Raw genomic sequence first — 23430 nt, forward strand, 5'->3', positions numbered from 1 at the left:
AAGTTTGATCATTGTGTGCTCACTGGACTGAATGTTCAAACATCTGCAGCATGCTGGAAACAGAAAGCATATAGAAGCGTGGAAGTCCTTATAAAGATGCTGCATGCGGTCAGCTCTGTAGAAATGGCTGGATACTATGGATACTAATTTCTCTTGGGAGGCTAGGAAAATAACTCCTAGCCCTATATCTTTAGTCATGTCACAGGATTCACGGTTGTTCCCTATGTTACTGTAATCCCATGATATCAACGGTAAAGAGGCAAATCATGAACATACTTATCGTTAATGTTACTCAGATGCGGAAGAGTTCTGTGTTAGATCACAATACAACAAATGACCAAATGTTTCATTATCATTAACATTTGGAAAAAGATAAGAGTATGAAAAACACAAACCATATTCAGTCAGTGTTAGAGATACAGATTTATTTTGGCATCTGCATGTGGAAGACTGTCGCTCCACATCAAGGCTCAGAGGTGGTGAGGTAATAAGGCCTTGCCCTAGATGACTGATGCTTTTGAACTCAGGTTTTGGCAGTTTGGCAGTTATTTCTTAATTCAACAGGCAAACTCTACCGCTGAGTCCAAAGCTATGTATGCGGTAATCTCTCTGAATGCTTTGCAGTCTTGGAATAAATGAGTCAGGAATCGGTGCCATTGCCAAGTGAAATAAAACAACATCCAACAATTGTGTGTGTAACATCTGTCTGAAATATTTGCAACATAGTGAGATTGGTAAATTAAGAAGAGAGTCTGCAACACTGATACAGAACCATGAGATGGCAGCAACACTTGGTGTCGCGCTTCTGTTTCAGTGCTTTTTTTTGTTTTGTTTTTCAAAATTGCACCTTTAGTTCCCGAAGATGATGTGCCTGAGGGAAGCTTGACATCATGGGAAGGCATCTGTAATATAGCTCCGATGTGGTGTGTGGAAATGGAAAATGGGGTGTGAAGGATAAACATCTACTTGTTATTAGAGGCATGGTCTTAAATTCAAATGTAAAAACATTGCTGAATGGCAAAATATCTTCCTCTGTGTCTTTTAAACATACTTGTAAAGCTGCTGAAGTTTAATCTTGCTGTAGACAGTCGAGCATGGCAGAGCTTTCATTTCAGTTACGGTGGGTTATAAAAGATACATATTTCATATTTAGTGAAATAGTTTTTTAGTCTGAGACCTTATTGTGTGCTGGTTTCTGTAGTTATGACATCTACTTTATCATCTTTGTATGCGGTAAACTAAAATCTCCACCAAAACATTAAGTGTATTCATGCGAGGCCCAAAATCTGTGGCCACTGCATCGAGGGGTCGGATCCTCTGCTTGGCTCGCACTCCTGTCTCTGAGGTCAGCCTGCAGAGCCCCTGGCCCAACAATCACACCACACAGCTATCAAGTCCATGTGAAGGCAATAAAATACAATTTAAACCAGATCCCGATTTTATGTCCCCTTTGTGTGTGGCAATGGTTAAGCAAACTTTGCACAAACACAAATTAAATATTGTAATGTCAGCCCGAGTGCAGTCCATCTCATAACGTGTGTGTGTGTGTGTGTGTGTGTCTGTTTATGAGTGTGAAACTGAGAGAAAGAGAGATGGAAGGACAATGAGAAAGGCAGCATAGTGAGAGTCAAAACTAAAGAAGGTAAACTCTTTATTCTCTTCTCAGTATATATCACATAATCAACAAAAACGTTCAGTACAGTACTTTAAAAAGGGGATTTAGACAATAATTATTATACAAATCAGATTTGCCCAGTGAGTCTCTAAATTGTTTAAAAATGCAGTGGAAGGCCTGACTGAGCAGAAGTCCATAAAAAAGACACAAAAAAAAAGAAAGCACATAAAAAAAATATGCCACTAATCAACTTCACCTGCATTAATCCAAGCATTAAAGACTAAAAGTGAAAACACACATAAGTACAGCACTGCGTTTAGATCTGTACAGTCCTTTCAAGGCAAAGCCAGAATATTCCTGGACGTGTGGCGCCACCAGCCTTTGGCCACAGGGGGGGGGGGGAGGGGGTGTGCCAGTAGAAGCCCCTCTCCAATATAAGGTCCACTGGTGATAAGTAAAACCTAGCTCCAGCTCCTGTGCTGTGATTTGTGGAGGGTCAAGGGTCGATCTCCATGGGAACAACCGTGAGGATAGCATCCTCGTTTCCACGCCGCACAACTACTCTCAAGGTGTCTTCCCTCTTGATGGTGGCGCTAACGTCAGTCGCTGATGAGATCCTCTGGCCGTTGATCGAGATGATGACGTCGTGCTCCTTGATTCCAGCACTGGAGAAGAAGAAAAAGAAGAAGAAGATGAAGTAGAAGAAGAAGAAGAAGCGATGATTGATAAGGCAAGTACATGCTGTGTGGATAACACCAAAAACAATACGCCATTTTTGTTATTTTGGCTTATCTATCTGTCTGTCTATCTATCTATCCATCTATCTATCCATCTATCCATCTATCATCCATCCATCCATCTATCCATCTATCCATCCATCATCCATCTATCCATCCATCCATCCCATCCATCCATCCATCCATCCATCTATCCATCCATCCATCCATCCATCCATCCATCCATCCATCCATCCATCCATCCATCCATCCATCCATCCATCCATCTATCTTAATAGAGAGAGATATGATGTTCTGGCACAGTTTTAGCCACTAAGGAGGTGAACGGGACTGGAAGGGTTACACTGTTGGTTTACGATGCTGACCATGTCATCACAACGTCACAAGTCTAAATATATATCAGTGTGTAAGAGCTTAAAGTTTAACTCTGGCAAAAAACTTTATTTTCCTATCGTCAACAAATCCCATGAAAAGAGCAAAACCCAATGGGTTTGCAACTGAGCGTGAGAAAGACTAACACATTATTGGTTTTGGTCTGTTCATGGGATTTGTTGACAATAATAAAAACATATGATATCACCAGCTTTATTCTTTAATGATTAAAAGTGTTGGTTTTAAGACCGTTTCTTCCCTCTGCTTGCATAACGTGTTGCTATAATTTCCTCTTTAGATTTTAGTACAAAGAATTAAAACAGCAGCTTTAATGGCCTCCAGATGTAAGGTATCACGATCTACACATCAGTCGCACAATAAAATCATGTTATCCTCGTGTTTTTATACAAACATAATCTAACTTGTATTTTTGGTCGGGTTTGTTTACAGGTCCGTGAGCACAATCCGAATCAACGTAACATCTGTTAACGATGGAGCGATCTTGAAAGGAACGATAGCACAGCGAGGTAAGAATGGCAAGCAATTAAAAAAACACGTTGGACAAACATACACCCAAAAAGGGAAAAAACAAACCAGTTAACCTAAAATCACACGCAGACCAAGGCAGGGATATCAAACGCTGACTGTAAACACAGCTGCTTAATCACAGCCACGTGTAAACACAAACCATCGCACCTTCACTTGCAACAGCATCCATGAAACACAACTGCCGCTCAGTGCTCGCCTCATTGCACTCAGCTGCTCGAACACCTCCAACATGGACGGCTCTTTACAACAAGGTCAAGATTTCCAAAGGCCACACACCAACGCAAAACAGAGTGAGATCAAAAGCATGAAAGTGCAGGATAGAAAATAATACAGATTATAAAAAGGAACCACAGAAATGTTATTATGCAAAAAGCAGGGTAATTTAGGCATTGAGTAAAGTCTGACGAGGCCCCTGTAGAGCACTCTGTAATGGGCTGGGTGAACCGGCGCAGGAAAACCACAGCGCAGCTCATAACCTCCCTGCATGAGGTTTGCAGGAAATAGCTGACCTCAGCGTCTGCCGAGCCCCACTCTGCTGGAGCTGTGGTGGTGGCTGATTGGAGTGGGCTGAGATTGTAGGAGGAGGGGGATATTTTAGAGGGCCAGGCACTCCAGGCACGCTAGAGTGAGACATGAATTTACGTTCGACTGAGACAGTTGTGTAGGAAGCTTTGTGTGTTTTCCCACGTGTGTGTATTTGCACCCTTGACAGTGAGAGGAGAGAAATAAAATAAAGGAAGGAAATGAAATATACTGCCTATTAGCATTGCGAGAGGGGAGCAGGAGCTGCATGAAGAGTGATGAGAGGGAATTAAGAGCATGTGTGTAGCATAAAGTGCCAAAGACAATATCCTATAGCTAAGAAAGAGTCTGAAAAAAACGTGCAAAGTTTGAACTGAGCGCACTCTTATGGAGCCATATGTGCAAATGATCGTCCTTACGTTGCAGCTGGTGTCTTTGCGATGACCTCCATGACGTAAGCTCCAGAGGTGATGTCAGGAAAGTCACGGTGTCGAGTCTTCAGCTCTTTGGCCAGCCTAGAGGTAGAAAAAGGGGACAGAGAGTTTAGTAATAAATCATCATTTTTATCTAGCAAGAGATCTAAGCATTATGAAGGTTGGTGCTATTTGACTGGTGATGTACAGGAAAGTATGCGACTCACGATGGAGTGAGAGTCATCATCCTCACGCCAATATACTTCTTCTTAGCAGCGGCTCTTCCTAGAGATGGACAACAACACAATCAATTATCCTGTCTCTCTCTCTCCTGCAACAGTCTGGGCTAAGTTTTATGACGGTGTTTGTTCTGAAAAGAAATCCTCCAGGGTATTTCTTTCTGTGTGTGAGTGGTACAAAAATATTACTTTAGATCAAGCACTGGGTCAAAGATCAACTCACTTATCTTGTATGTGTCTCGCAGAGCAGTGCGCACATCTACATACTCCATCTTCCATGTGTTTCATCATCTTGTTTTTATTAGTTATTTCATTATATATAGACAAATAAAGTCAAGAAAGCCACGTTGGCACGTCACATATAATATTAATGTTTGCGCTGTTCCCAAACACTACGCGAGGTAAAAGAACAACCTACTGGCATTTTCTTCTTAGTAGTTTATTTGCAATGTCATAATCCAGTTGGGTAATACTTGGCGTGGATTCATAAAGCTAGAAATTGAGTCAATATATTTCAAGAGAGCACACGGAGATGAAAAATAACCAAAGAAATGACATGGTGAATTATACGCTCCTTTGCCGTATACGCATCTCGGTCCAACTCTTGGCAGCCAATTTAAAAATGTGCCTCCTACAGTCTGTCTTGGTGATGGAATAAAAGCAATAAAATGAAAAACATAATAAGTAGCGTCAGTAACAGCTCATACCTCTGGACAGCCTGTCATGGGCCTCTGCCAGGAACTCTCGAATCTTGTCCGAGGGTATGGCAAAGGAGATGCCAGCTGTCACTTTCAACGTGTTGATCCCGATCACCTCGCCATCCTAAAACAGCAAATCTCAATTTAGTGTCTGGTAACAAACAACCCGCAAATCATTAAATGGATTATTCAACATGTCATGGAAATGTATTCATAAAAACAATAAATAGCCTACCAGATTTACCAAAGGCCCTCCGGAGTTGCCGTACTGTGACGCAAAAAGATACGTGACTTATTATTTGTTGTTTGAGAGGAAAACAAAGCGTATGCATGCATCTTCATTCACGTACATTTATGATGGCATCGGTCTGAATGTACTCCATGTCGGAGTTGGGGAGGCCCAGCTCTTTGCCCCCCCGCTGAGTGGTGCTGACGATTCCCGTAGTAACTGTGTTCTGGAGGGAAAACGGGCTGCCGATAGCGACCACAAACTCTCCCGGTCTCAGGTCTGACGAACGGCCCAGCGACAGTACAGGAAGCAAGGTCTGCACGAGAGAAGCAAAGAGGGAGGCTCACATATCTGGAGGTCAAAGTCACTGAGAAAAAAGAAGGATTCATGAGGTGTTGCAGGATGTAGACCTGCAGGTATGAACAAAAACATAAAATGACATCGGTATATGGACAGAAAAGGTTTCATTATTGCCCTCAGCTGTTTCTACATAAGAGATCTAAAGGTTTTGTGACATTCATTATAAGTACTGTCATTACAAAAGACAATGTAATGCAACACCTCTTCAACCTTTCTAGTACAGCTCTGACAGAAAATCACAAACCCAGTGTTGCTTTAACTGCCAGGCCCCTGCTGAGCTGTAAGGACTCCTCGCGATCGTGTGCTTTACGAGTGGACGGCAGGAAAATAATTACAGCAAAACCACTAACAGTTTTCTAAACACAGCCCACTCGATGCTCCCACACAAAGACAATTACTCCCTTTCCACCGCAGTAAGACGTGACATTCAATTCAACTTAAAATGCTAATAATTAAGATCAAAAGCTTCTTTGTTTAACTAAAAGTGTAGCCCAGCTGACTAATCGTTCCTAATAGCGAGTGTGTGCCAACAGATGCTGGAAATGGACTGATATACGGTAAATAATGAGTCCCTCAAGCTTCGCCCTGTTACACTGGGAAGTGGAAAGCAGGATACTTAGAGGGCCTCTACCGACAGACAGGATATATTTATCCATCCGCAGTGACAGTTTCCTTTTCTGAATGAAATCATCTCTGCTGGGCAAGCCTGCAGTCGAATCTCCACATCTCGTGGAGTCTGTGCAGAGACCGCAGACGAGCACTATGTTAGACTAAAGGACCTGTCCCGAGTGCTTCTCCTATGTATCCATTTTGGTTTCTCAGGGTTATAAATAGGAGCCAAAGGAGGCTGCAAGGTAACTCAGACAGCAACACAAATTGGCACACACAGACAAAAGGATCGACACAGTATGTGAAATACACACACCCAGTCTAACGCTCAGACAAAGCAGGCAAATCACAAATCATTTCAAAATGTCATAACACTTGACACCTCGCATGATCACATTTTGATGCCTGCAGATAAAGACGAAATAAACTGAGAGACACCTGATTCATAAGCATAGCGAAAATTAAATCAGGAAATTGGATTGTGGGGAAACATTTAAGACTTTTGATTCAGTCGCTGGCGTGTTATTTTGCTGTAAACGATCTCGACCCTTAAGGTGAAGTTATTATTAGAAGATGACAAAGATAGTGATAGCTGGTAACTGAGGAAGAGAACCTTTCAACCCCTACTTTCCACCCTAACACACACACACACACACACACACACACACACACACACACACACACACACACACACACACACACAAATATAATAATACAAAACACATACATGTCCAAAGCAGTGTTGCTGATTCCTGTGTACATAAACCAAGAAACATGCATTTGCCACGTGCCAACACACACACACACAGACACACAGACACACAGACACACACACACACACACACACAGACACCTGACACAGGAGTAGCAGTCTGTATAATCACCCCCGCTGCCCCTCTCCCTTCACACTCCATGTGAGATAAGAGTATAACCAGATGGAGAAAAAACCACACAACTGAGAGAGAGAGGCCGTCAGGTGGATGTGAGTCACTGCCAAGACATTCAGGACTCGGCCACTGCCTGCAGTCACCATGATTACTGTATGATAACAGTTAGTGATACGGGTGGTGCCATGGTGACTGTTGCTATCAGCTCCAAACCCAATTGCATCTCCAAAATATCTTTGATAAGGATGGCAGTTAATCCTATAATGTGTTCTGAGAGAGTTGAATAAACGGGAGCGATGGCTAGGTGAGACCGCAGAACAAACACCCCTAGAGAGACCCCTAGTTTACATATCACCTACTAATCATGAGTAGTCAGCGATCTGGAATGAGTTGTGGAAAATCGTTGCGAGTCCGCCTCTCCTAACCACAAGAGTGAATCAGCCTGCTATTTCAGAAGAGGCTTACCATTGCACTTGTACCTCACCCACACTTAAAGGAAAGAAGCAAGGTGAAAGAGGGGAACAACAAACACCACAAACCACGGGAAGAATGTCTGAGAATGTGAGACGGATGAGTCAAACGCAGTTTTGTTTGATATTATGTGATGCGTGCAGCACGCGTATGCAGGAACTAGTTTATGACCCAAAAAATGTTTTGGGTTTAAAAACCCAGAAGAGCAGCAGTTTGAGAATATATCAGGAAAATATACTCACAAAAGGAAACCGTGTTTTCCAAGTTTGTGAGTGTTTAGATAAGAGAGAGAGAGAAGTGGGGCATCCGACCAAAGGAGGGAGGACTAAACAGCTTTGACTGAAGAGGTAGTTGCAGGGGGAACGTGGAGTGAAAGATTCCAGACTTTTTTTTTTCCATCTTCTGGCGCCGAGCTGAGTTTTGATTCACCCTCCAGGTTTTGTCATATTTAGGATATCGGGGACTCCTGGCAGTAAGACGGATAAAGCTGTCAGACAAAGCAAACAGATCGCTTTGAAAATAACAGCGGAGTTGCTACAGAGATGTGTCATTGTTTAATGTTACAGCCTTGCTCGTTTGGAGGCTCATTTAAAAGCCATTACACTAACTACCGTTTTATGACTAGAGGACCAGGTGCTAACTTTTAACTCCAGTCAAGTCAGGGTGGATTGTAGCGTAATAGTTTCTGAGGCCCACGTGTACTCATATACCACCATACACACACACATACCAACACACAAAGAGAGGGAGGAGCTTGCCAGAGCATGAACTCTCACGCACACCTGGCACTGCTTAGATATACAGACCACTTCCAAATACACACATTGAGAATAGGAAGCTGCTTCGTTTGGGTCAGTGCATGACCCTAACTGTATAGAAACTCAACTGCAGTCACATAAGCTCTCCTGTTCTTTGCATACAGGTTACTTCAAAGCAGGGAGCATACTTTTATAAGTACTCTTTATAAGTTATAGGCTTTTACTGCTGTCGTCTGAACGTGTGCCCTCGGGGTTGTGCTAATGCAGATAAAAAAAATGGGGCAGGATTCAGCACGCTCATACATAACATGAAGTTAGAAGATCAGGCCGAGGGGTTGGAGAGAGGGGACACTGTGTGTGTGTGTGTGTGTGTGTGTGTGTGTGTGTGTGTGCTAGGTCTTTGCTCCATTGAGCAATCCTTGGCACTGTAGGTAACGTCAACATGTAATCACACTGGCTAAACCATGTCCTTGCTGACACCAGTACGGAAACTGCTATGGTCTCCATATGTTGTTTTAGTCTATATAAGTAGTCTATATAAGAGCAAACATATGTCTGTGAGTTCCATGTGTATGTTCCACTTCAGCTCCAAAGACTTGAGGGCGTCACGGCTCCGGCTAGACACCACAAAATCTTTGAACTGTACAAATCACAATTATGAGATGAGGTCTTCATTTGCTTCAGGAAGACTGACTTAAAACCTTTTCTTTTTTTTCACCTAAAAGCATTAAGTCATACTTTTATTTAGAGCGTTTTGAAATGTTTCACTGTGCTCTGGGATAACAGGCGACCTTTTCAGCATTTACTCGGCATCTTGCCTGGATATGTTCCTGTCCTGACCTTTAACGGTAGAGCAGGGTTAAGAAAATGGAACGTTTAACTGCTGACATTGTGCATGCGGAGATATCATCAAGATGATAGTAGCAAGATTGATGGTAGCCTAATTCTGATTCCTATAAGTTTAATATGTCTAGAGCAGTTATATTGTAGCCTAGAGTCTAGACTATTCTTTATATGGCTGGGGGAAGGACCCTGGTATCTTCTCAAGCAACTCAAGAGTGTCCCTGAATCACAGTTTAAAAGCCAGACGGTCATAGCCCTGCCTGTATGTGTTGCACTTTCCAGAAGCCTACACCCAAGTTGTGGAGTATGTAATAAATGAGTTACTATATAATGAAAGGAACAAGTGGCTAATTTATACCCCTAATCTCCTTTGAAATAAGCGTAGGGACAGAATATATCATGGCATTGTCTCTATTTAGTCTCGAATAAACTGTTGGTTATCAACCATCTGACTATAGCCGTGGTTGATTTGAACCTTTTCTATCATGCCTCATCTACAGTGACGCCATTGAGTAGTAACCCGAAACAGCTTTGGGTAAGGCTGCTGCCTGTCCTGCAGGCTTGGAAAACAATTACGCAGCCAAAAGTAAGGAAAGAAAGTTCATCAAGACTCAGCTCTGGCTCTTTCCCCCTCCAACAGCATCCTTAAGCATGTGGACAAGAGATGAAGGAGAAAGGTTGGGTCAGGAGGATGTGATTCATTTCCCCTCCGCCCGTCTCTGAAGGACAACATGCAGTGTCTTTCCACTGTCCTCCATGTCCCTGCAGCAAGCCATCTTAAACCCATCCATGTGCACAGACACACACAGACACACACACAGATACACACACACACACACACACACACACACACACACACAGTGATTTGAATAATAAGCTGTCAGTACTGTTCATCAAGGGAAATATAGACATCTTACTTCCTGGGGAAACATTTAACCAAAGTTGCTGATAAACAGATAAATACAGGAACACACAGCTTTACAGAGGCACATTCCTTCTCTTTCCCCTCTGCACATAAACACACACACACACACACACTCTCACACACACACACACACACACACACACACACACACACACACACACACACACACACACATACATACATACATATTCCAATAATAGCTCAGTCAAAACCAGCACTAGGCAAATTTCCCAGAGAGAACGGTTTGAGACTCTTAATAGTAGGTGATGGATAATACAGAGACAAACAGTACCATTGTTTCGGAGGCCATATGGGAAACTTGAGGCCAGTTTTCCCTGCCACACTGCAACGTCTTGTAAAGAAGACTTTAGCATGACGTTAAGTTAATGACTAATATATTTTTAGATACAAAAGTTTTTAGTGGAATGTAATTATTTTTGAGGCAACTTATCATTACACTGCCTCTCGTGTTGGAAATAGGAATCTGCTTTCCATTGTAGTTCACGATGATAACGCTTAGGTTTTTAGTGTTATCAGAATATCCACAAGCTTGACGGGCCTTTATATGAGCCTATATACCATAATGTTTGAGCTGCAGTGTGGACAAAGCCAAGGATCAATGTGTTCACTGCATTCAGATGCATTTGCAGTACAGAGCACTCAAACTCAAGGTTAATGACTGCACAGGTCATGCAGTAAAATGATCTGGAATGATATGGAAAGTTCTCTACACGGCACGTCTGAGTGTTTGAAGTCATTCCAAGACAGCATTGCTTCCAAGTCCGTGGGGGTCAATATGATTAAATAAATGTCCTTCCAAGTCAGCAAGCTTTCAAGTCAGAGTGAAAACAGGTAAATGTGAACGCGTCCAATTCATTGCGAGCACTTCCAAGTGATCGTGACCGCGTCCAAGTTCTGAGTGAGAGAATGAGGTTAATGAAAGGCCTTTTAAAAGCTGAAGCACAATGAGTTCTGGCATTATTGTGCCGTTGCCACATCACACAATGCACTCATTTGCCTATTAGCTCACATAGTCCTCCAGACATATGGATCCATTTTCTAGGCCTTGACCACATCGCTCACTCTGTCTCTGTCCCTCTTGCTTTCTCTTCCCCCCCTTACTCTCTACACAGGAACAATTGAGTACAGCTCTTTCCCCCCTTCCCTTCCCCTCTGAAGTTCCAGCTGCTGTAGACAGACTAATGTATTCCCCAGAGTTGAGGGGTAGACCACAGCCCCGAGAACGGACTGGGTCTTGCCACCAATAAACTCCAATTTCACAAAGAAAAGGGAAGAGGAGGAAGACAGAAGCGAGTCATTATACTCAGGGAAAACCTAACTTTAAAGGTTCTCACTCATAAACTGGTACAATTGTTGATTGATTATCTGTGGCTGCTGCTGGAGTGCTGACTTTGACAGCTTTCAGCTTTAATTAAACAGAGAGAACGCTATGAGGAAAAGAGTAAGGAGCAGAGCGCAGAAGGCAGGCAGGAAAGAGGGAGGGAAGGATGGAAGAGATATAGTGAGCGCCCGTCGGGATATGAATTCATAAACTCACACATGGTAATTTTGCTACAAAAGAGCCCAATTCATGCTTGAGGGCATGGAAATTTCTGAAAACCTTCTTAAAATAAAGACGGCAAGATAAATGTGTGGGCTCATTTAATGTTTGTTTACACTTGAGGATCATATTCCATTTTCCATTCTTCCAGTTCTCTTTCTGTCTCTATGGATCTAGTGTACAGGAAGCAATTAGGGACTTCTTTGTCATTTTGCTCCGTTGCATTTGAGGTGACTTCAGGAGACTTGAGACTTGACCGTTGTGAGACTTGGCTTCCTAAAGGCTTGGACTGACTTGAACTGCGTCTTAAAAAGCAAAAACTTGTTTAATTACCCTCCATATATTTCATACATTAATCATAAGTCAACAAATGTCTTGTTTTGTCTGACCACAATTTACTGTAATGTAAAGACAATGTCAGTTATGTAACGCTACAGCTGACGAAACAATCTTAAAGGCACCGTCAATCAAGTCAGTGCACCTTGAGTGGAAATTTCTTCAACTGTAAACATAGCTTTTAAAAGGAAAATGCTGCGTCATTTTAATGATCAGTATTCAGAGACCTGAAGACAACTGACTTGTAACTCGACTTAGACTTGCCCTCAAAGACTCCAGATCTGATTTCAGGCTTGCTTTGACAGCGCTCAGCTAACTACCTTCAGTGAACTGTGTACAGTTATTATTACTCTTTAGGTATATGCAATTAAATACCCAGTAGCTATATGTTTGGATGACTATACTTTCCCTTTTAAATGTAATCCAAAATGACAAGTTTGCTCACCCTACTATCCTGTCATTATAACTCACTCATCCTCTAATTTTGCAATGTATTAACTCTCGCTAGATGCACACACAGACGCACACACACAGACACAGACTGTAATTTTGTATCTTGTCTTGTACTGTCCTATTCTTCATATGCTCATCTTATGTTTGTCCGATTTACAGCGATTTACAGCGATTGACACACATACACACACACACACACACACACACACACACACACACACACACACACACACACACACACACAGGATGCATCTGGCTTTTATTACAATTAAGCTGCTTCATTACAATCACCTGTTGTTTACCAAACACTTGAATCATGGTGTCGTGCAGAGGATGTTGCAAATACATTTGCAGCAACAAAGACTTCTGCAATGATGGAGCACACCTTATTGTTGAACAGCACGATAAGTTATTGTTCACGCTTCTACAACATCATTCCTGAATCTGCATCAATTTGCAAAGGCTGTGCACACCGAGCATGTGATGCAAACAAATCCCCCAAATGACGAGCAGCCTGTCATTAACAGGCGGAACAGCTTTTATTATAGGATGAACAGAAACAAAGCGCCTGTCACGGCTCTTTTCCGCACTCTTCGCTCACATTGTCAGCCAAACAAACACCTGAGTGTTTCAACCTCTTTCAGAATTGGACGTCTTTGTAATACACCTTATGTTGCTGTCATTAACATCTATTCAGCTGTGTCACCCAGCCATGAGAGTAAGCTCCATAATGCGCTCTGCTCTGCTATGACTCCCAGTCAATAGGCCCTGGATCGCTGCCACGCATTCCTTCACATGACTGTTGACTGTGATCAAATGTAATGTGGGTCCCTCTAGTCCAGTAGACAGAGAAATAAGCACAGACAGATAGGGACGTGGAGAGGAAACGAGAGAACATATAGCAAACATGTGTTAAACTGGGCCACAGGTGTGTGATTGTTTCTGCAAGTTGCTTGAGAGAAGAGTTTTGTGATATCTGTCAGTTGTTTTTGCAGCCTGTCGTATCTGAACACCAACAGGATCTGGACCGACTGCCAGCCAGCTGTCTTTTAAAGACCCATTTGGCTGCACCTGCATTCTCACTTTACTTCACTTGCACTCTGAATAATCTTCCAGATTTAGAAGGCTTTCATGTCAAACTGATTTCCCAACAGTTTAATTGCAAAACTGTGAGTTAATGTTTTGGTTGGCAGAAAATTATGACATTCCTACTGACTCGGAAATCTTTGCATATCACCTAAAGTGCTCTTGGAGGTTCTTTAGCTTAAAGAGAAGCTGACGAACAACGTTATTTCTTCAATACTAATATATAAGAAACTACTGCTGCAAAACTGGAACCTAATAGAGATAGAAATGAAAGGAAGAGAACATTTAGTGGGAGAGTAAGCCTGTTTCTCTGACCTTAATTAAACTAATCACATGTCAGACAAAATATATATTTCTTAAAAGAATAGGGTAACATTTTGTGAAATGCCTCTATGCTAACTATGTAGCTCGAGCCAGGAGGCAATTAGCTTAGCTTAGCATAAAGACTGGAAGCAGAGGGAAACGGCTAGCCCTGCCCCGTTTGAGTTAGCCTTCATGCTAACCCGAGGTAAAAAAGTGATTAAGCATATTTTTAGAATTGTCAAACTACTCTTTTAAGCGAGACCTTGCAGAAAACGTGTTCAAGTACTTAGTTTCATTAACATTTCACTTTGACTTACCGGTGCTTCGATCTTGATGAGGGCAATGTCCGATTTCTCGTCCACGTCTTTGATTTTGGCATCATAGGTCCCGCCGCTCTTCAGCTCCACTTTCACACGGTGCTTATTGGCCACGACGTGGGCATTGGTCACAATCTGGCCATCTTCTGCTACAATAAAGCCAGAGCCGCTGGACACCGCCACCTCCCGCTTGGAATAGGTCATCCTGTTGGGGGGAAGGAGAGGATGGTGGAAGGGTGGAGGGAATAAGAGCATTTCTATTCACTTCACTCTTTCAACAGGTCTCTTCTTCAAAAAACAACAACTGAAAAGTAAAATCAATGCATGATGTAACAACAGTGTAACACTCGACAGCTCAAGGCAAACAAAGTTTAAAGCATTTGAGTGTCTGCACATGAGGTGAATATACAAACAGGAGGCAGGTAAGTATTCAAAGGTGAGTCGGAGAGATTAAGTATACATAAAAACAGTAGGAGAAGGAAACAAACACACACTGCAACATTTATATACAGCACAACCTCAGTGAAAAATGTCTTTCAAGTCTTCCTGAGACAGCGACAGCGGAGGAGGGAAGAAAAGGCAACATTAAAGAAAAGAGACAGATGAGAGCGAGGGAAAGATGGAAACCTGGAAATCAGAGAGATGCAGACGTTCAAAGAACCACTTTACAAGCCACAGTGACAGACACGGCGGAGACGACGCAGATGAAGAATGGAGATGTCAAAGAAGGACGAGAACGAGGGATAAAAGATAAAAGAGCATAAAAGCTAGTGAGACGATAAAAAGAAAAGACGTTGAAAGGCTGAAGTGGAGCGTAAGTACGGTGCTCTACCAACCGGTGTGGTCTGGTTAAGTACACAGGTGGGCTGTAAATTCTAGTGTGTTTCAGTCTGTCCCACACACACACACACACACACACACACACACACACACACACACACACACACACACACACACACAGGTGCACGGTTCTTACTTGCGGTAAAGTTCAATGTGAACCACAGACGGAGCAATTTTCTCCACCACGTCAGCAATGAAGTTGTATTTGTGTCTTGGGCTGTCTGGGTTGTCCTGAGCTGCTGGAAATACAACACACACACACACACACACACACACACACACACACACACACACACACACACACACACACACACACACGTAGGATGTCAGATGAGAGAAAACAAACGAAAAGATGCTCTGGAATACTGCATGATGTAAGAGCTGTGTGAGAATAGAAAACCAACAAATAAAACTGCCCTTTATCATAACACAGAGGGGAAAATATAAAATGACCGTTCATTTGCGGTTGAGCCTGTCTAGGTCAGGTCTGACAACATGCACACTCATTTAACCGTAACCCTGACTATAAACCTCTAAACAAACCCTAAATAAATACGTAACCTTGATCTTTACCCTTATCTTACCCCATAGTCGATCGTAAACGCAGACTCTGAGTTCTTAAACCATCAAGAGATCTTTTGTCAAGACCAAACTGGTCCTCACAAGTATAATATTACTCACATACAGTCTGACACTGTATGTATGAGGAACGCCAAATTCACTGAATCACCCATCTCACCATCTTCACAGCGTTGGGCAAGTCAGGAAATGTTGACTGATTTACCAGGTAATTAAGGTCTACACCGAAGACAGTTTAACCAAAGCTATGAATCAAGACTCACCAGACCTTTCCCTCTCAGCTTTTCATCCGTCCATGAATAAACCCTTATTTTTGCCACGTATCTCAAACTATTTAGTCTCACAAAGACACTATTCAGTCATTACATTCTACTAGAGAGCAGCATTTGCGAAAGCCAAAGGCATCCATAAGCCCTGCGGTATCATTGAATGCAGTGAAGTGTTAAGGAAAAAGAAAGAGACTTTCCGCTTGAGGTGCATTTAAGCTAACGAACACATTGAATGATCAACTCAACTGTCAGATAAAATCCATCCATCCATCCTCAAGAGTCTGACCGCCATGCTATGTGTTAGCCTGTGCATGCTTTGAGATAAATGCAGGCTAACTACTCCAATGTTTATAACGCTGATAAAATGTGTTGACGTTTACCATGTTCACCAATTAGTTTAGTGTGTTAGCATGCTAACATTTGCTTGTTAGCATTAAACGCAAAGTACACCTGATTATGGCTGTTTAGGAAACGTTAGGGTATCATTAAAGTGTTTACAATTCAACCTGAGAGGGACATTAATCTCTGTAGGCTACCAGATATCATGACAATACAATCTATAGTTGTTGAGACATAAATGTGAACCTCATGGTGGCACTAAGAGGATCACCACAGTGGGATACATCCTCTGCGCACCATGAACGTCGTTAAAAAATGCCAATCCATCTTGTAAATGTTGAGATATTTCACAGGATAACTAAATACGTTGACCTGCTGGAGGGGCTAGAGAAAAGGTCAGGGATAACCAAAGTCATTTTCTTTTCTTAACAAAAGCTAAAAATGTCAACCACATGGTGGCGCTTGAGCAAGTTAAGGGATCGCCAAAGTCAATAGGTTTCATCATCAGGGGAGTATAAATGTCTGTACGAAAATCCATTACAATCCATTTAATAGAGGTTGAGATATTTTGGTTTTGGCAGAAGTGGCGGACCCCGCTGACCGACTTCCCTAGAGTCATGCCCCTCGCAAAAACGAAGACGGTCATAAACAAATGGAACCACTTTTCTCCAAACCTCCACATGTATATTCCCTATTGAAAAAAGTGTTTAAAGCTATAAGTCAAACATTAAATCAGATAAATGTCACATAAAGTTTCTCACCACAGTAAGAAAGAGAAGTAATGGTGAAATTAAAGTCATTTTCCCCATGCGAGCTTCACACCCGGGGGGGGGTTGGTGGTCAGCTCTTTTAGGATTATAGTCATAGAGCAGGGCCAGTGTCCAGAACCTGTGTTGTTTCTGGAGCGTCCAGACTCTTAGTCTCTTCCACTGCACTGTTACCATGAGTGCTGCCTCCTCACACACAGGGGAACATTTACTTCCAGAGAGAAACTGCTACAACTACACTGCCATGTGATGATAGTAGACTTATAGGCCCAGTGGTGAGGAGTTGATGGGAAATCGCAAATCAAATGTTCAGTGCAGTTACATTAAAGTGCAGCCAAGCCATTGTTGCCGTTTTTATACACCATGGGAGATTTCTTCACTGCTGAGGCTTAGAGAAGCTTTACTGTTGTAGAATTAAGTTGATTTACGAGAAGTTCTCTCCTTAAATGCCAAACAAATACTAATTCATCCATACATTTGAAGTCCTGAATGTCGCTGATGTGTGAAGAGAAGGTAAAGCTTTCTGATTTGCTTCTAATCCAGATAAGGCTTTTGTAACATTTCTCTCTAGAAGGTCTGTAGTTGCAGGCTTTCCATTGTGTGCAAAAGTTATATATTTAAATGTGGATATTGTAGGGCAAGAAATAGCCGTAGGTCGCTGTAACAAAGTGGTTCCAGTCAACTCCAATGTGTGGTTGCACTTTAGAAGGTCAGGTTTCCATATTGTCAATGCTTTAATTAAAAGCGAAAATTAGTTGCTTTCAGTTGTAGCTCATCATGACACGAGAAACTCCTTCCAGTCACTACTACAATGTACGACGAGCTGTAATTGTAGCTGTAGTGTGGCTCAACTTGTTGTTAGACATCACTAGATAGCTTATATACAAACCTTTACCAGCTGTTTTGCCTCAACTTATTAATTAGAAGATCAGAAGTAACCACTAAGTTCTAGAAATATCACTTCATATGAAGGGGAAGTGGCACAAAACCCAGTTGTAGATGTGATACAATGGTATTTATGGGAGATTGAATCACCAACCATGTGGACGACCCGCTCGACGAGGAGGCACTACAGCAGGTATTGACTGATGGTGTGTGATGGTGACTACATTATTAAGGAGACCATGGCACAGAGGGGATGAAGGGGAAAGAGGAAAAATGATTATAGTCTTATGCCAAAGATGATCAAATTCCTACTCCGCAGTAATTTAAGTCCGTTTTAGTCAAACATGTCTCCCATATGGAAGACATATTGAGCTTAGATCCTAACTTTATTAGGATTTAATAAGATATCCTAATAAAGTCAAGCAGCAGTTAACAACGTTCAGATGTATTAAAGTCAAATCAAGCATTCAACGACTTTGAAGAACACTAATTTCATATAAAAGGCGCTCTTTTTCTCGCCATTTCTCTCTCATTCTTTCTCTATCTCACACACACACACACACACACCCTCATCCCCTGTCTACACATTGACCTTCACCACACGGGTCCTCACTCAAGAGCTCAGCTTCTTTCTTTCTTTCAATTTTCCCATACATAGTACCCACTGTTACTTATTGGCGCCTGCAGGCGGAAGCTGTTTGTTCTTATTCCCTGGACTAGAAAAAGTAGATGTGAATACAGTAAGGTCAGCTCCTCTGGCTCATGCACCGACACACACACACACACACACACACACACACACACACACACACACACACACACACACACACACACTCTCTCTACTGTTGAGCAAACCAGGCTTTTTTTTGCTGAATGTGTGAAATGGAAGCGAATCTTTCTTGTGTTAAAACCAAAGTAACGTTTTGAGAATCATGGCAAGCACAGTCACTTAGTTATGAGTATAGTATTATACAAAATCATTGATTCAGTCTCAATACACATCTTTAATGACTCAACAGATGTAAGGTCGCGACTCATTTAGTTTTAAAGAGGATCTGCTTTTCTGCAGAGAGGAAGATATACAGATGAGCTTTGCTGCTGTTTATAATATCACTCTGACACATTGGCAACATTTTGTGACACACTGTGAAACTGTGTGAGTAACTCCTACTAACCACATTTTTCCATTTATAATGTTGTTTCAATTTGTCGCACTTCAATTCAATTCAACTCAAATAACTTTATTTTTCCATTAGGGACTTCATCCAAAGGTAGCGGCGCAAAATATAACCAGAAACACACACACACACACACACACACACACACACACAGTCTGGGCTGTGTAACCTTTCATCTGCGCTGTCTCTTTGCTGTTGCAACCTGCTGTGGGATAAATAAAGGATTTCTGATTCTATTTCCCATTTTGTTGTTATAAAATGATGTTTGAGGATCAAAGCGTTACACAGAACTACTGTCAGACTATATACTATTAAACTGTTTATATTTTGATACAAAGAATCTGAAGCTCAAGGATTAAAGTGTCTATGTAAAGCTCAATGCAACATTTAGTCAGATCCATCATGTTCCAACAGTGACAGAGCAGACGGGAGGTTTGGGCTTCAGAAGTCCCATCAGGTTATTTGTTTTATCAGTGTGCTTTGGGGAAAAACAACATACAAACATACATAGGAGCATAAGAGTAAAGGTTGTCTATGAAAGAGGCCGCAGCAAAGACGGTCGAGCGCAAAGAGAAATAACAGGCGTCATGAGCAGGAAGGAAGATAGATGAGGAAAACAGACAGAGACATGCAGAAACAGGAGCAGCGACATACTGTTAGAACAACGGGAAAACGGAAAAGACACATGCACAAAGATGATCTTTTTTTATATTATGATTGGCTGATACAAATGGGGGAAGAATGTGCATATTCAGCACATCTCACATGCCGGAAACACAGAGTGCTGTCTGCACGCCGCAGCTACAAATCGGAGTTTACAATTGGATTAAAATATGTGCAGATTTAAAGTCCTGTAAGAATCATCTACATGCTCACATCTGTATCCATCCAGATTAACCTTTCAACAAACTTTAAAGTTGTTTCAGTGGCCCCAATTTCTTGTCAGGAATGGGTAATTTGGGCGTCCTTGTAGTCACCATGTACATTTCATGTCGTCCCTCTCTATTCCTCAACATTTTTACTATCAATAAAATAAAAATAGGGTCATTTTAAACAAATACGACCCCAAGGTCATAGAAATATTTGACCTAATTTCCTTTGCCAAAACGAACAACTTGCGTAATCAAGCAAACCGTCCAGGCCCGAAATGACATCATGCAAAGTGTACTTGCATGTGTTTTCTTAACATGGGGCCAAGTTGCAGGGTGGGCAAAGGCGCTCAGAGGGGGAACTGAGTTTCTTTCTACAGCCTTGATCACATCTTGTGCTGAAGTTTATTCAAATCAGGAGAGATGCTACTACAGTCAGCATTATTCACCAACAGTTTGCACATTTATCAAATGATATGTGACTGTGAAATGTTTTATTGCAGCTATGGAAATTTTCCCTGGGTGCATTGGAAAATCAATAGCGCCCACCACATTCTTGCTCTGTTTCAGACATGGTTAGCTGCCCGAGCATGACTTAACCATTTTAGTTGTTTACACGACTGTAGCGATACAGTCTGTGCTGCCACCGCGCCCACACGTTTCTGATGTACATGTAAACCTTTCCCTAAAATATAGGTTGCTAATTTGGTGTTTTCCTCTGTGTCTCCTGCCGGTTTTATACTGTCTTCAACCGAGGAGAAATTATGGCTTTGAATCAGCGCCAGGCATTCCTTCATGTGACTGTTAAGTGTGATTTATGGGTGACAGAAACAGAAACACAGAGAGGGAGAGGGAGAGAGGGAGAGGGAGAGGGAGGGAGAGGGAGAGAGACACTGAGAGAGAGAGAGAGAAAGAAGAGAGAGGAAGAAGAGAGAGGAAGGAGATTGGGGGGTTACTGGAGGGTGACGAGGTAAGTTTCCAAGCTTTGAGGTAAGTTATAGGTCTTTGAGGCAACAGGTGTTGAAGCTCTTCATTCAGAGGTTTTTAACTGCAGATGTGGTGCACACTTCAGATGGACGTATGTAAAACACACGCACGCACACACACACACACACACACACACACACACACACACACACACACACCAAAAACTGATACAATGTCTTTACCACCTGTAGCCAAATATGTGTGTAAGTGTTTTAAGACATATCACACACATCGCATGTGTCTTCACTGTTCAGCATTGATGATGATGAACGAGTCAACTGATTAAATTGCAATGTGCATTCTCACTTGGTTTGTTTCACAGAGCAGCATAAGGGAAGAATGAAAGTTTATTATTCAGCTCCACTGGTTAGGGCGAAATGCTTTTCACATGACACTCAGCAGGTCTGAAACACTGGCATATACCAGTTATTACAAATGTATCGTTACAATACTGTCTAATAACAGCCTGCAGAATATCCTACTTATCAGGCCTTGAAAATTCCTTTCTGTTCGGCTCATGCAGACTGCACTGGCATGAACTGTGTTGTATGAAACAATCAAACGGATTATACCCATGTGACTGCCCCCGTGAAGCTTTACATCAGGGGAGAGATCATGACTTCATTCAACCGGGCAAAAGTAAAAACAGTTCTCTGATCGAGTCTAATTGTAATGCAGGAACAAGAGGGAAACACAGTTGAATGGTTGCTCTTGTTGTCCTAGACACATGGGGATTGTGTGCCACTGAATGCAGCTTAAAGCGCGAACATCACACCATTAAGGACATTTACAGATTTACTTGAGCCAATCTGGACATCCTGTGACTGACATGCAGATGTATGTTCAAAAGGAGAAACAGTCCAGTTGATCTTAAAGTGAAAGATTTGTTTCACAATAGTTTAATTTAGCAGAAAGTCGTTCAAACACAGAGGAGCCTAATTACTGTTTATAACGATCTAACTTTCTACCAAATCTTATCAAAATCTTAGTGAGTGTTGTGATCTCTGTTGTGATCAGAACAACCTGAGCGTTACCTTTCCCGCAGGCTCCCCGCTGAATGAAAATAACAGGTGGCTGCTGCAGCTTCTGCGCCCGGCGGCTGACCCTCTTCAGCTCGCAGATATTCCGGTAGGACACCCCATCGCTACCACAAACCGGGTCGGTGGCTTTGCACACGCAAGTCCCACTCTTGCTTCTCCTTCTCACCGTGGTAGTGTAGGCCAACCCGGCGGAGACCGAGCACTCCAGCCCCTCTCCGCACACCGGGTCCCCGAGCTTCCCTAAGCCGCCGCAGCCTTCGCCCTCGCTGGACGCACACACCAAGCAGCAGTGGCAGGCGTCGAGGCTTTGTCCGGCCGGGCAGTCCGCTGGTAGCCTGGGACACATCGACTTGTCACACCGAGCAGGACATCCGATAACATACCGGCTGGAGATTTGCGCATCTGCCGGCACTGACGCAAAAGCTAAGCTTACGCACAAAAGTGACCAAAACATGATTCTAAAACTAAACTAAAATCTGTTTTAAAAGTTAAATAGAAAGTTTTAAAGAGTTCCAAAAGCTCGCTCTCTGCTTGCAGTGTAAAGGGATGAGAGAGCTCAGTAGTAATGAGGGGGGGAGTCACTTCAGCTGGAGAGGCATTTAACTGAAACTCCACTGCGCAACCAATTACGCGACTTGCTGGCACAGCTTCAGACGCAACTCACTTTCAAGATAATCACAACAAGTCTGGTGATAGGTGCGTTCCAGACGTGGAAAAAGCGTGAGGATAAAATAAAAAAAACAGAGGGAAGACCAGAACATAAGCCTACTGTGTTTATCTAAGAGCTGCGACAATAACAATTATATTTTCAAGTAATAGCATTGCAAAAAAAGTAACCAAGGTGTGTGTAAATTCTCCTTGCTCTTTATTCCCTCCAAGGGGGATTGACAAGGTCAAGGTCATCAAACAGCTTCTCTTGTAGCCTCTCAGAAAAAAGCTCAAGGACATTTCAGCCCAGACACTGTTTGCTGATATTGGCTATTGCTCTGGTTATTTACAAAAAATTAAAATTAAAAACCTAGTAGTGGAAGGAGCCCAGATGTTTTATATGCTGCACAGCCCTCCACACATCCTGCAGGCCTATTTTCTGCTTGTTTTCTTTTACTACTCCCTTTATGAATTAGTCATTCCTGGCATCCACACAAGCCTTATGGCTTATTAGGAGAATCAGTGAAAAAGGTGGACGGACTGTGGGATTTGGGGAGTTAATGCAGCACTTTATAAACAGCCCGTATAAACAGCTACATTTGTTCTAATTGGAAAATTGCAAGAGAACATTTATTTATGATCTTATCCCAGCTCTATGGGTTACACACACCCAGCTAGCAGGGAAATAAACAACATCTAATCGGGACATCCAAATATCAATTATACGTGCATCAAGTGTAAATCAT

General features: G+C 42.3%; 1 protein-coding gene across 3 annotated transcripts; it reads right to left on the minus strand.

The window, feature by feature from the left end:
* Nucleotides 1–1621: 1621 nt before the first annotated feature.
* LOC115019778 (serine protease HTRA1A-like) lies at nucleotides 1622–22584 on the minus strand. Of its 3 annotated transcripts, none has more exons than XM_029449364.1 (9): nucleotides 22031–22584; nucleotides 15260–15359; nucleotides 14284–14488; nucleotides 5496–5690; nucleotides 5381–5413; nucleotides 5155–5269; nucleotides 4436–4493; nucleotides 4215–4310; nucleotides 1622–2280 (listed from the first exon to the last, which is right to left on the minus strand). In XM_029449364.1, the coding sequence occupies exons 1-9, from the start codon at nucleotides 22488–22490 to the stop codon at nucleotides 2112–2114; spliced, it is 1431 nt and encodes a 476-aa protein (XP_029305224.1). In that variant the 5' UTR covers nucleotides 22491–22584; the 3' UTR covers nucleotides 1622–2111. The 3 variants fall into 3 exon arrangements, with proteins under 3 accessions (XP_029305224.1, XP_029305223.1, XP_029305225.1); XM_029449363.1 differs by having other exon boundaries at nucleotides 15260–15362; XM_029449365.1 differs by lacking the exon at nucleotides 15260–15359 and having other exon boundaries at nucleotides 22031–22049.
* Nucleotides 22585–23430: the final 846 nt, after the last annotated feature.

The sequence above is a fragment of the Cottoperca gobio genome, chromosome 15 (assembly GCF_900634415.1).
Source record: "Cottoperca gobio chromosome 15, fCotGob3.1, whole genome shotgun sequence".
Taxonomy (NCBI): domain Eukaryota; kingdom Metazoa; phylum Chordata; class Actinopteri; order Perciformes; family Bovichtidae; genus Cottoperca; species Cottoperca gobio.